At 52.6% G+C, this 15,210-nt stretch overlaps 1 protein-coding gene across 1 annotated transcript; it reads right to left on the reverse strand.

Moving 5' to 3' along the window:
- Positions 1-2,311: 2,311 nt before the first annotated feature.
- MCM2 (minichromosome maintenance complex component 2) lies at positions 2,312-13,439 on the reverse strand (the record flags this gene model as incomplete). Its single annotated transcript, XM_084269558.1, has 16 exons — positions 2,312-2,422; positions 3,322-3,477; positions 4,438-4,620; positions 5,360-5,602; positions 5,740-5,852; positions 6,057-6,183; positions 6,427-6,677; positions 7,186-7,279; positions 8,279-8,470; positions 8,678-8,812; positions 9,480-9,687; positions 9,996-10,215; positions 11,217-11,480; positions 12,132-12,307; positions 12,834-13,021; positions 13,434-13,439. The coding sequence occupies 16 exons, from the start codon at positions 13,437-13,439 to the stop codon at positions 2,312-2,314; spliced, it is 2,667 nt and encodes an 888-aa protein (XP_084125684.1).
- Positions 13,440-15,210: the final 1,771 nt, after the last annotated feature.

The raw sequence follows: 15,210 nt of genomic DNA on the forward strand, positions 1-15,210 counted from the left end.
AGAGCCGGGATGACCAGGAGTCCCACTCTATTTGTGTGTGGGCTCTCAGGGTGTGTGGTGACACGCTTGGCCACATATTTAACTCAATGTAAGTCACAAGAGGCAGGGCAGAGGCTTCATTCACTAGGCTGCAGGTGTTCAGGAAGCATTTTCTCTTTGTCCAGTGCAACATAAAGCCTTTTTCTCCTCCCACACCCAGCGTTCATCCCCATTGCCACACAGCTCCAGTTTGCTCAACAAGCTTGTTGCACCCCTCGTTACTGCTGGTTTTGCCATCTAAGGGCCAGCACTCTCCCCAGCTTGTTCCCTGGAGCTGGGGACCACTTCCAAGTGCAGCAGCTGCTCTCTGCAGGGATGGCCTCTGCCCTGGCCTCTGGCCTTAAGAGATGAGGTGCTAACAGCTCCTGCCATCCTGCCCAGCAGCTCTGCCATCCCCAGCACACAGCTGCCCTCAGCATGCATTCAGGGGGCAAAGGGCTAGCTGGGGCAGGGAAGACATGCCAGGGAAGTGTCTCTGGGCTGCCTGTGGAAAGCCCTGGTAGACAGAGACTCAGCAGGAAAGGAAAAAAGCAGCCAAAACAGTTAAACAAATACCGAGGAGGGAGCTGGCAGCCAGCAAAGGCAGCACACACAGCCAGTTTCAGGCTGAGAGTCATGTGCTAAGCCCCCAGCAGGATTTGAGCACTGCTAGCCCCCTGAAGAACAACCAAGCTGAGGACACACACACATGCACATCACCATGACAAACCCCACGGTGCCAACAACAAGGAACACGTCTGCTTGGCCAAGGTGGAATTGCAGCAGCCAGTTCACAAGTTCTGTGGAGCACAAGAGGCAGGGGGCTGGAGATGCCTTACAGTGCCCTAAGTCTAGCTGGGCAAAGCACATTCACTACAGACCTCAGCCCTATCTTGGAGAGGGTTTGCTGCTGCTCCCAGGCCGGAATCCAAGTGGCAGCCAAGACAGGAGTGGGCAAGGAAGGGAGGTGGGAGATGGCACTGTGATGGGACAGTCTCCAGGTAATACTAATGTTTCCAGGAGAGTCCCACAGAGGGATAAGAGCTCCAATAAACAGACAAAACAAGGAGCCACTCCAGGCAGGCCCTGGATGGGAACTGTAGAGCTCATGACACCGTCCTGTGGACAGCCATGTCCTGGTATCTACTCACAGTGAGGATGTGCAGTAGCCAAGACCAGTGCTGGCAGTTACCACTGACCTGAAGAGCAAACACGGGATGTGTTTGTACCCAAATCCAACCCTGCAAACTGCTGAGCAGCTGGTCCAGCACCCAAGTTGCTCAGTTATGCTCTTCATTTCCCCCATGCCTGCAGGAGTTCCCAAGAGAAGAAAACAAACAAGTACTGAAAAACAAATGTATTCAAAACACACAGTAAGAAAATCTCATGAAAGACCAAGCCCATCCTGTCCTCCCTCAACACTTCCAGCTCAGGGCTCCTCCACTGCTACACCCCCAAAACAGCACCACGGGTACTTCACCCTGAACCAATGGGTGGGAGCAGTGGTGGTTTGTGCACCAGCAGTGGTTTGAGCACCAGCACTTTTGCCAGAGATTCATATCCACTGACAGGTGTACAGAGGTAACACCCAGTAAGGCAGGGGAAGCCCCTTCCCTAAGGCTTCTGGACACTCCCTGGCTTGTTCTGAAGGAGCTTTCACTGCCCATACAGATCACCACTAATATCAGAAACAGTTACGTTTTATTTATCTTCACACACCCCACCCCTTACAGAAACCAAGCACAAGGTCAACCCATGTGGGCACCTGGGGAAATGTCAAGTGTCAGGCACAAAGGCCTGGAGCTGAGAGGCTGGCCGGTTCACCGAGTTGAAAGCAGTCTCAATTATCACCCAGAAGGCTGCACAGTCGCCAGAGATGGGAAAAGAGAATCCCTGAGGGTGCCTGCAATGCAAGGGGCATGAGTAAGGCAGACAAATGCTTTTCAAATGCTCCCACTCAGTCTCTCCTGCAGATGAGCCCGTAACAACTAGTGACAAACAAACAGCAAACATGCCATCTATGTGGCCAGCAATTCTCTCTCCCTGTTGTGCTTAGCTACAAGGCAAAACAGTGAACAAAGTTATTAAACTGACTTGGCTGGGCATTTAACTACTTAACTCTGCTCTATTTGCAAGGGCTTTGGCAGTTCAGCACTCGCTTAATCCGTAAGGCACAAAGCAAGAGGACACGCAGCTCAGTCCCTCTGGATCATGATCTCTGTGGTGTTCCCAGGAGGGCTGCAGGATGAAGGTCTCATCTCACAGGAGCACGTGGCAGACCCCACTGCCAGCCTCAGAACTGCTGGACAATCAGCTTCCGCTTCACATCTCGGCTGAACCTGTTCATCTTGAACACTTCGCTGTCGTAGAAGGCAGAGAGGTTGTGGATGTTGATCTGCCGAGCCTGCCAAGAGGGCAGAGGGGAACCATAAATGTTTATTTTTAAAGGGGGAAAAAAAAAGATCATGTGATTTTCCATAGCAGAGGCCACATAGAATTTGACAGTCGACAATCTTTGCTCCGCTCAGCAGGAATCAGAACTGCAGTAGCAGGGGAGACTGCAGGTCAGGAAGAAGGAGCATTGGCAGAGCTGAGCTGAGCAAAGAGAGGATGCTGGCTCAGCATCTGCCTGTTCTCAGCTCGTCCTTTTGCTTGCACCAGAGCTAGAGAGTAACGACTATCCAAAAGCCCCCAGTACCTCACCAGTGGGAGAGTTTTGCAGGAGACCTCTGACCGGGACAGTCACACCAGCAGCACCAAGCTGTGGCTCTGGCAGTTGTTAATCTGCATGTCTGAAGCAGGGAGCAGAAAAGCAGCAACCCAGGAATCAAATCCTGCTTTAGTGCCAGGCAAGGTCAGTCCTCTGCACAGAAAGACTGAGCTGGGAGCACAGCCCCTGGACCAGGATGAGGACACATTGAAGAGGGTGAGCCTTGGGAGGGATTGGGAAAGTTTGTATAAACAGATTTTTCTGGTTTACACATGTTCAAATGCAGGTGCCAGGGAACCTGGGTGTTTGCATTCACCTGCAAAGCCCCAGCTGTACTACAGGATTTACCACTCCAGCCCCAAAGCTTTATGGGGGAACATGAGAATGGAGGAGGAATATGGTGCTTCCAGACAAGAGAAGAGCAGAGACAGATCAGACAGTCCTGATCCTGGGTTAAATTGAGTAACACCAGGTACTCTTTTCCTGGCACTGTAACTTGGAAAGGGAAATGACAAGTCTGAGAACACCTCTGGTTCTGAGATGGCAGAGAGCAGGAACCAACCCAGAGAAGGCTGCATATGATCAGCCCATACCTTATCCACCAGATCCTTCTCCGGGACTTCTATGGTGTCTTGCTGGGCCCCGTACCGGTTTCTCTGGTACATCACCTGCTCTGCGACCAGCTGCTTCAGGATGAACAGCAGCAGCTCGTTGTTGTCTCGCTTGAATGAGAGGTAGCGGGAGAACGTCTGGGAAGATGAGATAAGCCAAGCAGGTCAGGAACCAAGCGACACACTGCAGGTCTCCCATGCCCAACACCAACCAACCCCCTCCTCCCACAGAGCACTGGGAAGCAAAGGACACCACTGTCACCTGCGCCCTCAGTGTCTCTTAAGGGACTTCAAGCCTTGCCAAGCTGCCACCTGCACATGCAGTTAAAATGCAGCCCTATGACAGCCTTGATGCTCCTCCACCAGCTGCTCTCACACATAAGGGATCTCTGGAGGGGCCCTGAAGCCTGGGGCCAATGTGCAGGGGTGTGTTGCTCCCTGGGGGCAGCGGCCTGGAGCGGGCTGGTCCTGGGGAAGGTGCAGAGCTGCTTCCCTTCACCCAGACTGCCCCATGCCCCTCCTCCAGCAGCCGCTCACACTTGGCTGGCTGTTTGCAACCAAAGAGAGAGGCCACGAGTCGTTCAGACTGAGGGCAGACACTTGCAGTGGATAAATGCCAGGCTGTGGGCAGCCAAGAGCCGTTCGGAGCCAGCCCCTGCCGCTCAGAGGACAGGGCAGACCGTGTGGGAAACCACAGTGAGTGCTGCCCTGTGGTTCGCTCTCCCTTGAAGAGTCCTAGAGAAAAACGTGAAGAAACTGCTGCCTGCTCAGGCTCCATCACCTGGCAGCAGCAGCCAAATTAGCGTGGAAGGTGTTAAGAAAGAGGAGAGGTGGCAGTGCTTTCCATACAGAGGCTCAGGGTGTGCTTCCTCCTCAGCACCAACAAAAGCACTGCCCCGCCACAGACTAACGAAGGGCAGGTGGCAGCAGTGCCTCCAGGCTCACTCCAGTGACATGGGCTCAGCGCCCGACTCTGCAGGACAGACCCCTGCGAAGACTGGCTGAGTCCCTTCCCACAGCCAGCGCAGTGAGAGGAGGCTGCCATCGAACCCAGGAGTCTGGGGTGCAGCTACAGCCCTCGGCTCAGCCAGCGCCCACCTTGCGCATACTCCGCATGACGCTGAACTTCTGCGTGTCGATGAAGCTCTCCAGCATCACCCGGATGGCCATGTTGACGTCATCCTCCACCACGTAATCCCGCAGGTGCATGCGGGCGTGAGCTTCGGCCATCCGGATCATGGACTCGATGTGACGCACTGTGATGGGGATGCTGCCGGTCGCCTGAAGGGAAAGAAGAGGAGACAACTCCTTACTGAAAAATCAAAGCCAGGTGGCTTGTGGCCCAGGAGCTACTTCACAGCACGGGAAGCTGCTCCTGGGCCTTGGAGCACTGCCAGGCTAAGGAGGCTCTGCCACCTGCTGGCACGTCCTGTGCTGTGGTACCAGTCCTGGGCAGCGGCAGGGACGCTGCTACCTACATGGGCACCCTTCCTCCCACAAATTGCTGGAGAAGAGTTAAAGAAACAAAAAGCTAATTAAAAAGTAAAAATTTAAGAGTTCTCCCAAACTCCAAAAAATTTCCCTCTGACCTCAACAAATTCCACTTGGAGAGCACAAAATGAGCCCAAGAGACAAGAGAGAAGCTCATTTCTCCACAGAACAGTTCCCTGTAACATACCAGGAGCATATGGGGCTGAGCAAATGCAAGCATCTCCTGCCGGCCTGCCAGACTGGGTGACAATAAGAGGACTTTGGCATGTCAGGCACTAGTACATGTGTCCATCCTGGCAGGCACTGGTATGTGTGTCCAGTCCATCAGTCACACATCACCAACAGGCAAGGGTCTGCATTTAGATGAAGAATCGTCTGTTCAGCGCACACTCCAGGATCTGCACGTCTCTCACAAAAGAGGCACAGACTTTTGTGACAGGAATGGCAAGAATGCCTCAGCATATGCCAGAGCAGTCTCAGGCTGATTTGCAGTCTACATACACACTTCTCCCCCACTCAATATTCTCACCATAGACTCTTTCCTGAGGTCACTGTACATCCGGGCCACTTTGTCCTGGTCCATCTGGTTCAGTTTGGGATGGACCTTCTCTTTGGCATAGATGATATATTTCCTTAGGATCTCCTGGGGAATGGGTTCAACCCCGTATGTGTTGGGAAGAATGACCTCATTGGCATCCCCATTCACTGCCTCCTTGCTACCTGGGTGGTGCTTGACATGGCTGCCAACAACAAACCGGGCAAGCATTTCATCCTACAAGAGATCAGTGGACAAACAAACACTGCAGACGCTCACTGGATAGCAAAACTCCATGAACAACTGCAGCTGAGCATCCCAGCAGCAGCACTACAAGCCCAGCACAAGCTCAGGTTCATAGCACCAGCACGTACCTGCACAGGGTCCACTGTGTCTCTCACCACACACAGGATATCGAATCGAGAGATGATGGGCTCTGTCAGGTCTACATTCTCCGAGAAAGTTAACGACGGGTCATAGCGCCCACCTAGATCACAAAGACAAAGCCCAAAGTTAAACACAGGCTTCAGGGATGAAGCTTTGAAGCAAGCTCAGACCTACACAGAGAGACTTCACTGCTCATTTGACCTGGAGAAACCAGGTGGAGGGAGGGAAAGCTGCGCCACAGTTCCCATCACAGCAGGACTCATGCTGGATGCCCGAGATGATCTTGGGGGCTCTCAGTACTTACCTATAGGATTGGCAGCAGCAATAACGGTGCAGCGGGCTTGCAAGGATGTGACAATGCCTGCTTTGGAGATGGAAATGCTTTGCTGCTCCATGGCTTCGTGGATGCTGGTCCTATCTTGATCATTCATCTATGAGAAAGCAAGAATGACTCAAACTGAATCTATGTCTATACCCACCACCCAACGTCCCGTGGGCAATCAGCTCCTGATGCTCTAAAGGAGTAGCAAACTGCATGTGGACCACTAAGGGTGTAAGCAAGCTGCAGGAGCCTTGGTCAGCTGGAATATGGCACGAGGAGTTATAGTGCGTCTTCACCACAGAGGTTCCAGACAGTCCCTAACCCTCCTCACAGAGATGAAGCTAGGCCTCACCTTGTCAAATTCATCGATCAGGCAGACACCTCTGTCAGCCAGCACGAGGGCTCCCGCCTCCAAAGTCCACTCCCTGCTGACTGGGTGCCTCTGGACATAGGCTGTGAGGCCCACAGCAGAAGCTCCCTGGCCAGTGGTGAAGATGGCTCTGCTAGACGCCTTCTCTATGTATTTGAGAAACTGTGATTTCGCAGTGCCAGGGTCTCCGCACAGCAGCACGTTGATGTCACCACGGACTTTGTGTTTGCCACCTACAAGAGTAATGGGAGAGACACACATTGGCAGCTGGGTGCATGGCTTGATAGCAACCCTGTCCCGAACACCACGCAGCTGAAGGGAAGACAAAGGTTAGGCAGGGAAAACACTTCACAGGGAAGCTGAGGGAAAGTCAGCTTTGGAGGTGGTCACGTGTAAAACAGCATTTCTAACCTTGCTGAGCACATCCTAAGGAGGAGATGTCATGAAGGAGAACAAATGAAGGCACAGAAAGGTCAAACCTCTAAAGAGGCATCAAACATGACCTCCTAGAGAAGGAGGGATAAAAACCTGCCTAGGTGTGCAGCAGGAGATGTTTTCAGTCTTAGCTTTTCTACTGTCACACCAGTTCTTCCATCATAGATATCTCTCAGACTGTTACCTCATCTGTCACCAAGACACACAGACAACTCTAACCACTCTCATTGCAACAATGCAGACAAACCCAGATCCATTCGCCTTCCCCTGAGTGAAATGGCTCCGACTGACAGCAGTGACACCCACCTGGGTTTTTGGGCTCTCCACCGAATAGAGCTAAAGCCAAACCTCTCTTGATATCTTCATGCCCATAAATAGATGGGGCAATACTGGCAAAAATCTGAAAGGAAAACCAGGAGTTTTTCAGGGAATGTCCCAATCCAGGCAGAATGAAAAACAGCAAGGACCTGTACCTACAGTTACCCCAACAATACTGCTGCCTTCAGGCTTTTATTATCCATGGTGAGAGGGTTTTTTCAAAGGCAGTTACCCACCCAGCATTCCCTAAAGGTGCTTCACAAAAGCAGTGCTGTTGGGGCACAGCGGATTGTGTAGTCTGGTGCTGGAAGCTGCCATCACCGCCTCCACACTCCTGCTGCACACAAAGCACACTGCAGTGACTGTTATCAGCTGCTCCAAAGCTGGAGACCTTGATTTGAGACTTACTCAGTGCACATGATAGTAGCTGGATGGGCATTGCCACACATGAATTCTCATCACAGTCAAATATTATGACTAACCGGCTTATTTTCTCACGGATATTCTGGTAACAGCATGATGCTGGAGACTACTGACTTTCTTAAAAGAGTCCTGGCTCAATTAAACCTGACCCTAGTGAAGGGCAACATGCACCAGTACAGGAGCTTTGTTCTTTCAAATACTGGATTCAGGTCTTATGCAGAGAAGCAAAGCTAGGATCTTTATCACAGCTTAAGCTAAGTAATAACATTCCCTTCAAAAGACTGGGAATGCAAACATTGGCCCTCTGGAGCACTGCTCTCAGGTTGCTTTTGAAATATGGGGAGAAAACCCAATGATCAGATATAAGCAGGGTCTCATCTTCCAGCCTTGTTGTGACATGGAAGACTCAGAGAAGGCAGGGGAGTAACAAAATACGACTCCCAAAAGGACAAACAAAGTTTCTTACTTTACTTTCTTCCTGTAACTCACCCTCACCAACAGCTGTCTTGGAGCTACAGAAGACTATTCAGAGGTAACTAGGACTTCTACAAGTTCTTTAACCAGTTTAGCCAGCTGACATCTTTCATCCTTTCTGATGCAGCTGCAGGGGATAGCAAGCTATCAAATGGAAAAAAAGGGATGTCTGAGGCTGACCCACCTTCTCCCCAATTTGCTCATCCTTGGACAGACCCACAATCACTTTCACATCTTCATCAGTCAGCTCTCCAATAGCCAGCTTGTTGTCCTTTTTGGCAATGTGGTTGGCCAGGATCACAGTCGCAAACACCGGGAAACCATTGGCAGTGTTCAAGGAGCCGTCATAGTTGTTGTGGTAGATGCCTGTTAGCTCCTGGGAACCAGGAGATGGTATGTGAGTCCCAGCACAGTACAAACCCATCCCCTCTCCATTTTAGGACACCAGTCTTCAAAGTAGTTGCCCAAATGTGTCTGAGGACAATCCCTCCCCACATCCCCACAGATGCTCTCACGATGTCACTGTCAAGAGTTGAAAACCACTGTGTGCTCACCCCATACTTGAGGTCAACCACGTACTCACAATCTCATCCCCTGGCTTGCAGCTGTCAACCAGATCAGCGAGGAGAATGGCATCCTTGGAGCGGGGCAGCCTGCCAGCAGCGACCTTCCCAGGGCTCTCCTGGATCTTGATGCGCTGATAGTTCTGATAGACTGTCTACAGAAACAAAATAAAGGTTACCCAGGCATCAGCATGAGCAACTGCTTTCCCTCACCAGGGGTCTATTCAAAGATTTAATGTATTTCAGTTAGAAAACCATGGGCATGGAAGGGCAGAGGCTCTGAGGAGCAATTCCAAGGTGTGATAGACAACGATAGGGATGAGAAAGCACTCTGGGGTGCTGAAACACGTCTCACCACTGTCTGTCAGCCACCACAGTGTTTGTCCACCCAAATACCATGCTAGTTCCTGGGACAGGGATGCTCTGCTTGTGATGGTTGAAGACATCAAAGCAAAGAATGAAAACCAAAAGCTCCACACCAGTGATTCTGCTACTGCCTTCTGGTTTCCTCACCTGGCAGATCAGAGTACTGACCTGACTTGGAAAGGAGGAGAACTGGACAGTCTCTGTCTGCATTTCTACAATCTGGGTAGGTAACTGCCACAGAAATGACTGTGGCAAAAGATTCAGCCCAAACATTCAAAATAAGGCAGCAAATTACTTTTGGCTACTAAATTGGGCAGATTCAGGTCAAGAGCTCCAATAGACAAGCTCTAACTTCACTGTTCAAAGGGTGGGAGTGCTGGCAGGGCTGCGAGGAACCGGCAGTGCAGCAGCTGGGGCAGGATGAGCAGTTCCTATGCAGAAACACATGTCTCTTACCTCTTCCATGTTGATTTCAAAGGGGCCAAGAGACTGACACTCTGGGCAGGAACCGGGTTTCACCTCCTGGTTCTGGGACTGGAAGAAGGGTCCCAGGATGAAGCTGCACTTGCTGCAGTTGTATTTGACCATGCTGAGCTGAGGCAGGACCCCTGTGCAACTCGTCACCACGCCGCTGGTCCGGATCAACTGATTCAAGTGCAGTTGCCTGAGGAAAGACAGAGAGATGCTGGATGCTTGTGGGGCACAGAAGGCAGAACACCCTACAGAAATCTTCTTGCTACAAGGCTCCCAAAGGCCTAGTAAGAAACAGCTATCAGGAGGAGGTTTCTCACAGGGTTTGTGGTTTATGTCAGGGGACATGGGAAATACATCCTTAATCTGACTTCTTTCTTGTAGTAAGCTTGGTCATTTTGTCAGGACTTCTCCAGAACTTTAGCTTGCAGACTAGATCTCCTGTGCACCCCCAAAGGCTGTGGCATGCCCCAAGACACTGCTGGGAGTTCTGCTGCTTACCTGAGTGACCGCAACTCTTCCACAAGAGGGAGGTGGGAGATACGGACATGGATCTCCTGAGCAATACGATCGTATTTGGGGTACATGGCCAACACCACTTCCTTAGCTGCTTCATCAAAGATCTTCAGCATTTCTGCTGGGGCCTCAGGCAGAAAGTAGGCAAGGACATGTTCCTGGGCTGCCAGATCCTCATAGTTCACCACCAGACTCTCTCTGTTCTCTTAACAAAAAGATGATGTGAATTATATTTTCAACCTGCTCACTCCTCAAGGAGCCTGCAGAAGGCAGCCAGAACAGACAAGCCTGTATCCTACAGGCTGCAGTTTGCCAATGCCCACACTTTCCCTGAGAAATGCTTAGGGGTCAACAGTTTGAAAATGGGTGGAAAAGTCTTTTTAGTTTGTTTTTCTGACAAATTCTTCATCCGTATCAAACCCTGGTTGTTCCTCTCCAGCTGAGCACTGAGACTTCCTAACCCAAGTGCTCCTGAGACTCAAAGGCCTCAGAGCCCCACACATCACCCTCCCACAGACCTCCAAGAAACAGAGGGTAAGAGGAGAGACAAGAGTGCTGAACAGCTGGCAAAACCCTCCTGTGTGTTGTGCTCCTGTAAAGGGACAAGAATAATGCCTTTTATTTCCTAGCTGTCTAATGCAGACCCAGATCCAGACCTTCAGCCTCAACGCAAGGAAGAAACACAAGGAACTGCAGTTAAATGAGCTGTTCCTAGATGGGACAATTTCTGTTGTTAAACTTCATGAGGACTGCTGCTTCTGGCAGTGCCTAGCCAGAATAGAAGGCTGCAACACTGACATGGTTTCCCAAGTCACAGGGTCTGTTTGTGTCCCCTTGCTGAATAATCCAGGTTCCAGCATGAGCAAGTAACCAGCACAGACAGCGAGCAATTGTTGTCTCTTTCAGACTGCAAGCTTGCAGACCACTGTCTGCTGCCCCACATATTCCTTTGCTAGCACTTCTATGATATGAATATTAATGAGGAACAGACACCAGGGGCCTACTAATTAGTCAGCGCCAGAATCAAAGAGGATAGTAGACATGTTTCCATTATTCATTTATCTCCATCAGCATCAGTTTCTTAAAGTGCTGACTCAACGTCTGAGGAAAACAGGGCAGGCAGAAAAAACCCACCCATGGACCAGAGAACTGTGATGTACCAAGACCCACATAAAGAGGAGAGACCCTCTGACTGCCTGGCCCTACCTTTGCACATGTCGCTGATCCTCTCTTTGAAGACATTGTGCCCATGGTCATCCACATGTGTCTTCAGGAAGTTCTTGAAGCGGTGGTAGATCTCAAGCCGGGGAGCTGCCATGGAAACCCACTCCCTCACTGAATGCCCCTTCATGTCTTCCAGATTCTCAATGCTCTCAATCATGTCTTCATCTTCCTCTTCCGCGCCGTCGGCAGCTCGTTCTGCCAGCCGCCTCTTCCGTGAGGGTCGGTCTTCATCTTCATCATCACTATCTAAGGGTTAGGAGGAAAACTTGTTTAAGAGCTGGGATTCCCATTCCCACTTTTTGCATGAGTCACAGTCGGATCACACAGGCTGTGGAAGCAAATTAGTTAGAGCCTGGAATACAAACCAAGAACCATACTAGGCCCAGCCTAAAACCAGTTCTAGCCTAGTTCCTACCTCTCCCATAATGTAGCTCAGACTTTATAGGGGTAAAAGAAGATTTGTATGGAAAAGCACACAGTCACATCCATTAATGCACTGAGGGAGGAAGGCCAGGAAATGGGCTTCCAAGTGCATCAATGCCCATCCCACCCAGCCCACAGAAGTCTCTAAACCACCACCAGCAGCAGCGCCACAGCTTACGCTCAGTAGAATCCCAAACCCCTGACATGGGCCCAGGATCCTGCCTTTCTTTCAGCAGTAAACATGCAAGCAGAACACACCAAACAAGCTCCTACTAAGCCCAAATCCAAGGGATTATGCACTGCGGTGTCCATCCAAGCCCACAGCAAGAGATTTCACCGAGAGCCCAAATACACTGGAGCTCCAGAGACCTATCTGCCATGCTGAGGGTGAGAGTCCAGCTCCCGGACAAGGGCTGGGTTACAGTCAACCACACAGGAGCAGCAGCCCACTTAGTACAGCTCATATCCACCTACCGTAGAGCAGCCCCCTCCTCATGCGGCCCATGCCCTGCTCCAGCTCACGGTCTCGCTGCCTCATCACTCGCTCTGCAGCTTCTCGCTGGCTGGCAGTCAGCTCCTCCACATCTTCGCTGTCCAAAGCCAGGCCCTCTGCCTCGTAGGTGTCCAGCTCGGGGATGGGGCGGTAGTCCCTAGCACACACACATTGCACTGCATCAGCCCAGGATCCAGAAACCATTTCTGCTGCCTGTATCCAGCTATGGGCTTTGCAGCAAGACTGGAGCTGTGGAGCAGGCAGACACTTCACAGCGGGAGGGTACAGCACAGTGTTATGAATATCAGCATTCAAGCCCTTGTATTTAAGTTCACCGACTTGCTGGCAGGCCTGGCTGAGTAACACAACACCAACCCATGCACCAGCAGGAGCAAGGAGCTGGTCTGGATGAGTATCGCACATCCAGGGAGATCCTGGTTTATCCACACTGGATCATGGAAGCACTTTGGCTCCAGCTTGCAATTTGCTCAGTTCTTCACATGCTGACCCTTCTCTGCTGTCCAGAAGCTCTTCAGCCCCCTCACCCCAACCACCACCACAGCAGTGGAACCCCACCGTGACTGAGACCCCCCCAAGTGTTGCCAGCTGAACGGGCATCCAGTTAGCAACCCCCATCCCCAAACACCACCCCTCCAGAAGCTGGCTCCCGCCGGCTTCCTTACCTTTCCATCCCTTCCCCGATGAGCTCTTCTCCTTCTTCCTCCTCTTCGGGGAACCCCTCGGTCCCCAGGAGCCCTTCGGACTCATCCTCGAAGGGCGGCAGGTCCCGGCCGGGGCTGGACGTGAAGGCATCGCCCCGGCGTGAGCTGCGGAGGGGGCTGGTGACCGCCGCCTGCGACTCGGAGGAGTCCTGCAAGGACCGGAGGGAGAAGGTGAGGGCGCGGGGCCGGGGCATCCCCCTCCTCGGCACCGGGCCATGGGGGGAGAGGATAGATGGTGCTTCCAGGAGCCTCTGGAACGCGGACGGCGGTCAGAAGGGGCCATGGATTAGCGAGGACTCCTCTTTCCCCACAGGGGAAAAGATTAACTCGTTCTCCTCGCAAATAACAAGGGAAATGCACAGACACGCGGGAAACACCCCGGCGTCTGGGGTGTCCCGGCGAGCGCACCCCCATTCACCCCCCTCCTCGAAACCCCCCCGGACCCCGCGCGGCCATGCCCGCAGGGCCAAGGCACCCTCGGCGAGGAGGAACGCAGTCTGCACCCCGCGGGGAGCTGGGGGGAACCTCAACTCGCCCCGCTACCCCAGCCCGGCCGCTCACCGCCATTGCCGCCACGTCTTCCTGCCCAGCCGGATTCCGCGCGAAAACGAACCACGTGATCAGCAAAAGCGCGCGAAAGCTCATGAATAATGAAGCACCTGGGCGGCCGGCCCCGCCCCACAGCCCGGGGCCTCGGGCGCGGGGCGGGCTGCCGCGGCGCGCTTTGGGGAGCTTTAGGGCACCTCTGGGGAGCTTTGGGCACTTCCCTCCGGGCTCGAGGGGCCCGGCCGGCCACAGCCTCCCTCACGGCAGAGGTCCCGCTGCCATTCCCGGGTCCGTGCGCTCATCCCGGCTGCTTCTGCAGCTGGAGTCGGGGTGCCTGGCCGAGGCTTGCACTGACCCGCGGGACAGCCGCCTCAGTCGCCTTTCTTCAGGCGCACAGTGAAACTGCATGAGGCGGGAAGGGGGTTCTGGCATTTGGGTGGGTTGTGGAGCGAGTCTGTGTGTAGTAACGGTAACAGGGCAGTGCCAAAGGACAGATGTTGGTTTCTGCAGGTGCTTGGTGCAAGGAGCAGTGCTGTTTAGGAGAGGAGCTGAAGCAGAGCACGTGTCCCCTAGAAGCTGGAAGAGGAACAGAGACCAAACAAGCAACAGGCTGGTGTTTGGCAAGGAGGTGACACACTTCTAGCGCAGGCTGCAGGTTCCTGCACAATGGTATGTGGCTTGGAGTTTGGAGATCTGGCTTCTCTGAAGGGTTTGTGACCACTAGTATCAGGCTATTTCTGCTCCTGGCTGCGTGCAGGTGTGGGACAGTAGCCCTGAAACAGGAGTCACCAGAAGCAAAAGTGACTGAGGAGGCAGCTGACAATCATGGACCTGAAATGACTCTTCCAAGAGCAGAGCTGGGTGATTCATCCTGGTACAGATATAGCATAGCAGGAGCATCACGGTATAAACAGGAGTGTGGCTCAGCCTTGACACATGATGGGGAGCTGGTGGGTGCTTGTGTGAAAGAGGCACAGGGACCCCCACGAGATGCCCCCACCTGTAGGCTACTATAGGCCATCAGGGCTTAAAGGGAGGTGGCCCAGGGCCCTCGTTAGGTGGTGCTGTCTGACCAGACCCGGGTGACACACTGTGATGAACCAGCCTCACCACAGGGTGCCACTGTCTCGTCAGGCACTGGACAACTGGATGGACAGCTTTTCTGTCTGTCCTTCCCAGAAGACCAGGGACCGTGTCCACGCTTTCACTGCTGTCTTTGGATGCCAGCTACAAGTGGTTCTGTGCTCAAGCTGGGGTGCTTAGTCTCTTTGGGGAGAGCTGAGTTTGGGCTGCTAAAAGCATCACTAAAATCAGGCAGCGTTGTGCTCCTCCTGCTGTGCTGGAGATGATGCATGGGAGAGGGCTGAGGTGGCAGCTGAGCACCAAACTCGTCAGCATCAAAACATGCTACTAGGATTTTGCAGACTGGTGGTTTACAGCACAGGAAGAGCCGTGGGGACTGAACTCCCTGTGAAAAGAAGGGCAGAGACACAGGAGTACAGCCCCAGCAGTGCAAACTTGTGCCTAATACTAGAAATCAGTAGGTTGGTAGAACAGCTCTGAAACAGAACAGGAGCATCTGTCCAAGCAGTTGACCAACACCTAACAGTAATTTCAGCTAAGAAGTAATATCCTGTTGTGTAGACGGATCTAATAAAAGCTGAAAGATTACCTGTAGAGAGATTCAAGGTCCTGGAAGGGTGGAATTTGGTGGTGATATGAGGGCGCAATGCAGTCTTGGAAACCACGACTGCACCTTCTGCTTCCACTGCCTGCAAGTCAGGCCAGGCTG

This window comes from Gallinula chloropus (genome assembly GCF_964237585.1).
Source record: "Gallinula chloropus genome assembly, chromosome: 12".
NCBI classification, from domain to species: Eukaryota; Metazoa; Chordata; class Aves; order Gruiformes; family Rallidae; genus Gallinula; species Gallinula chloropus.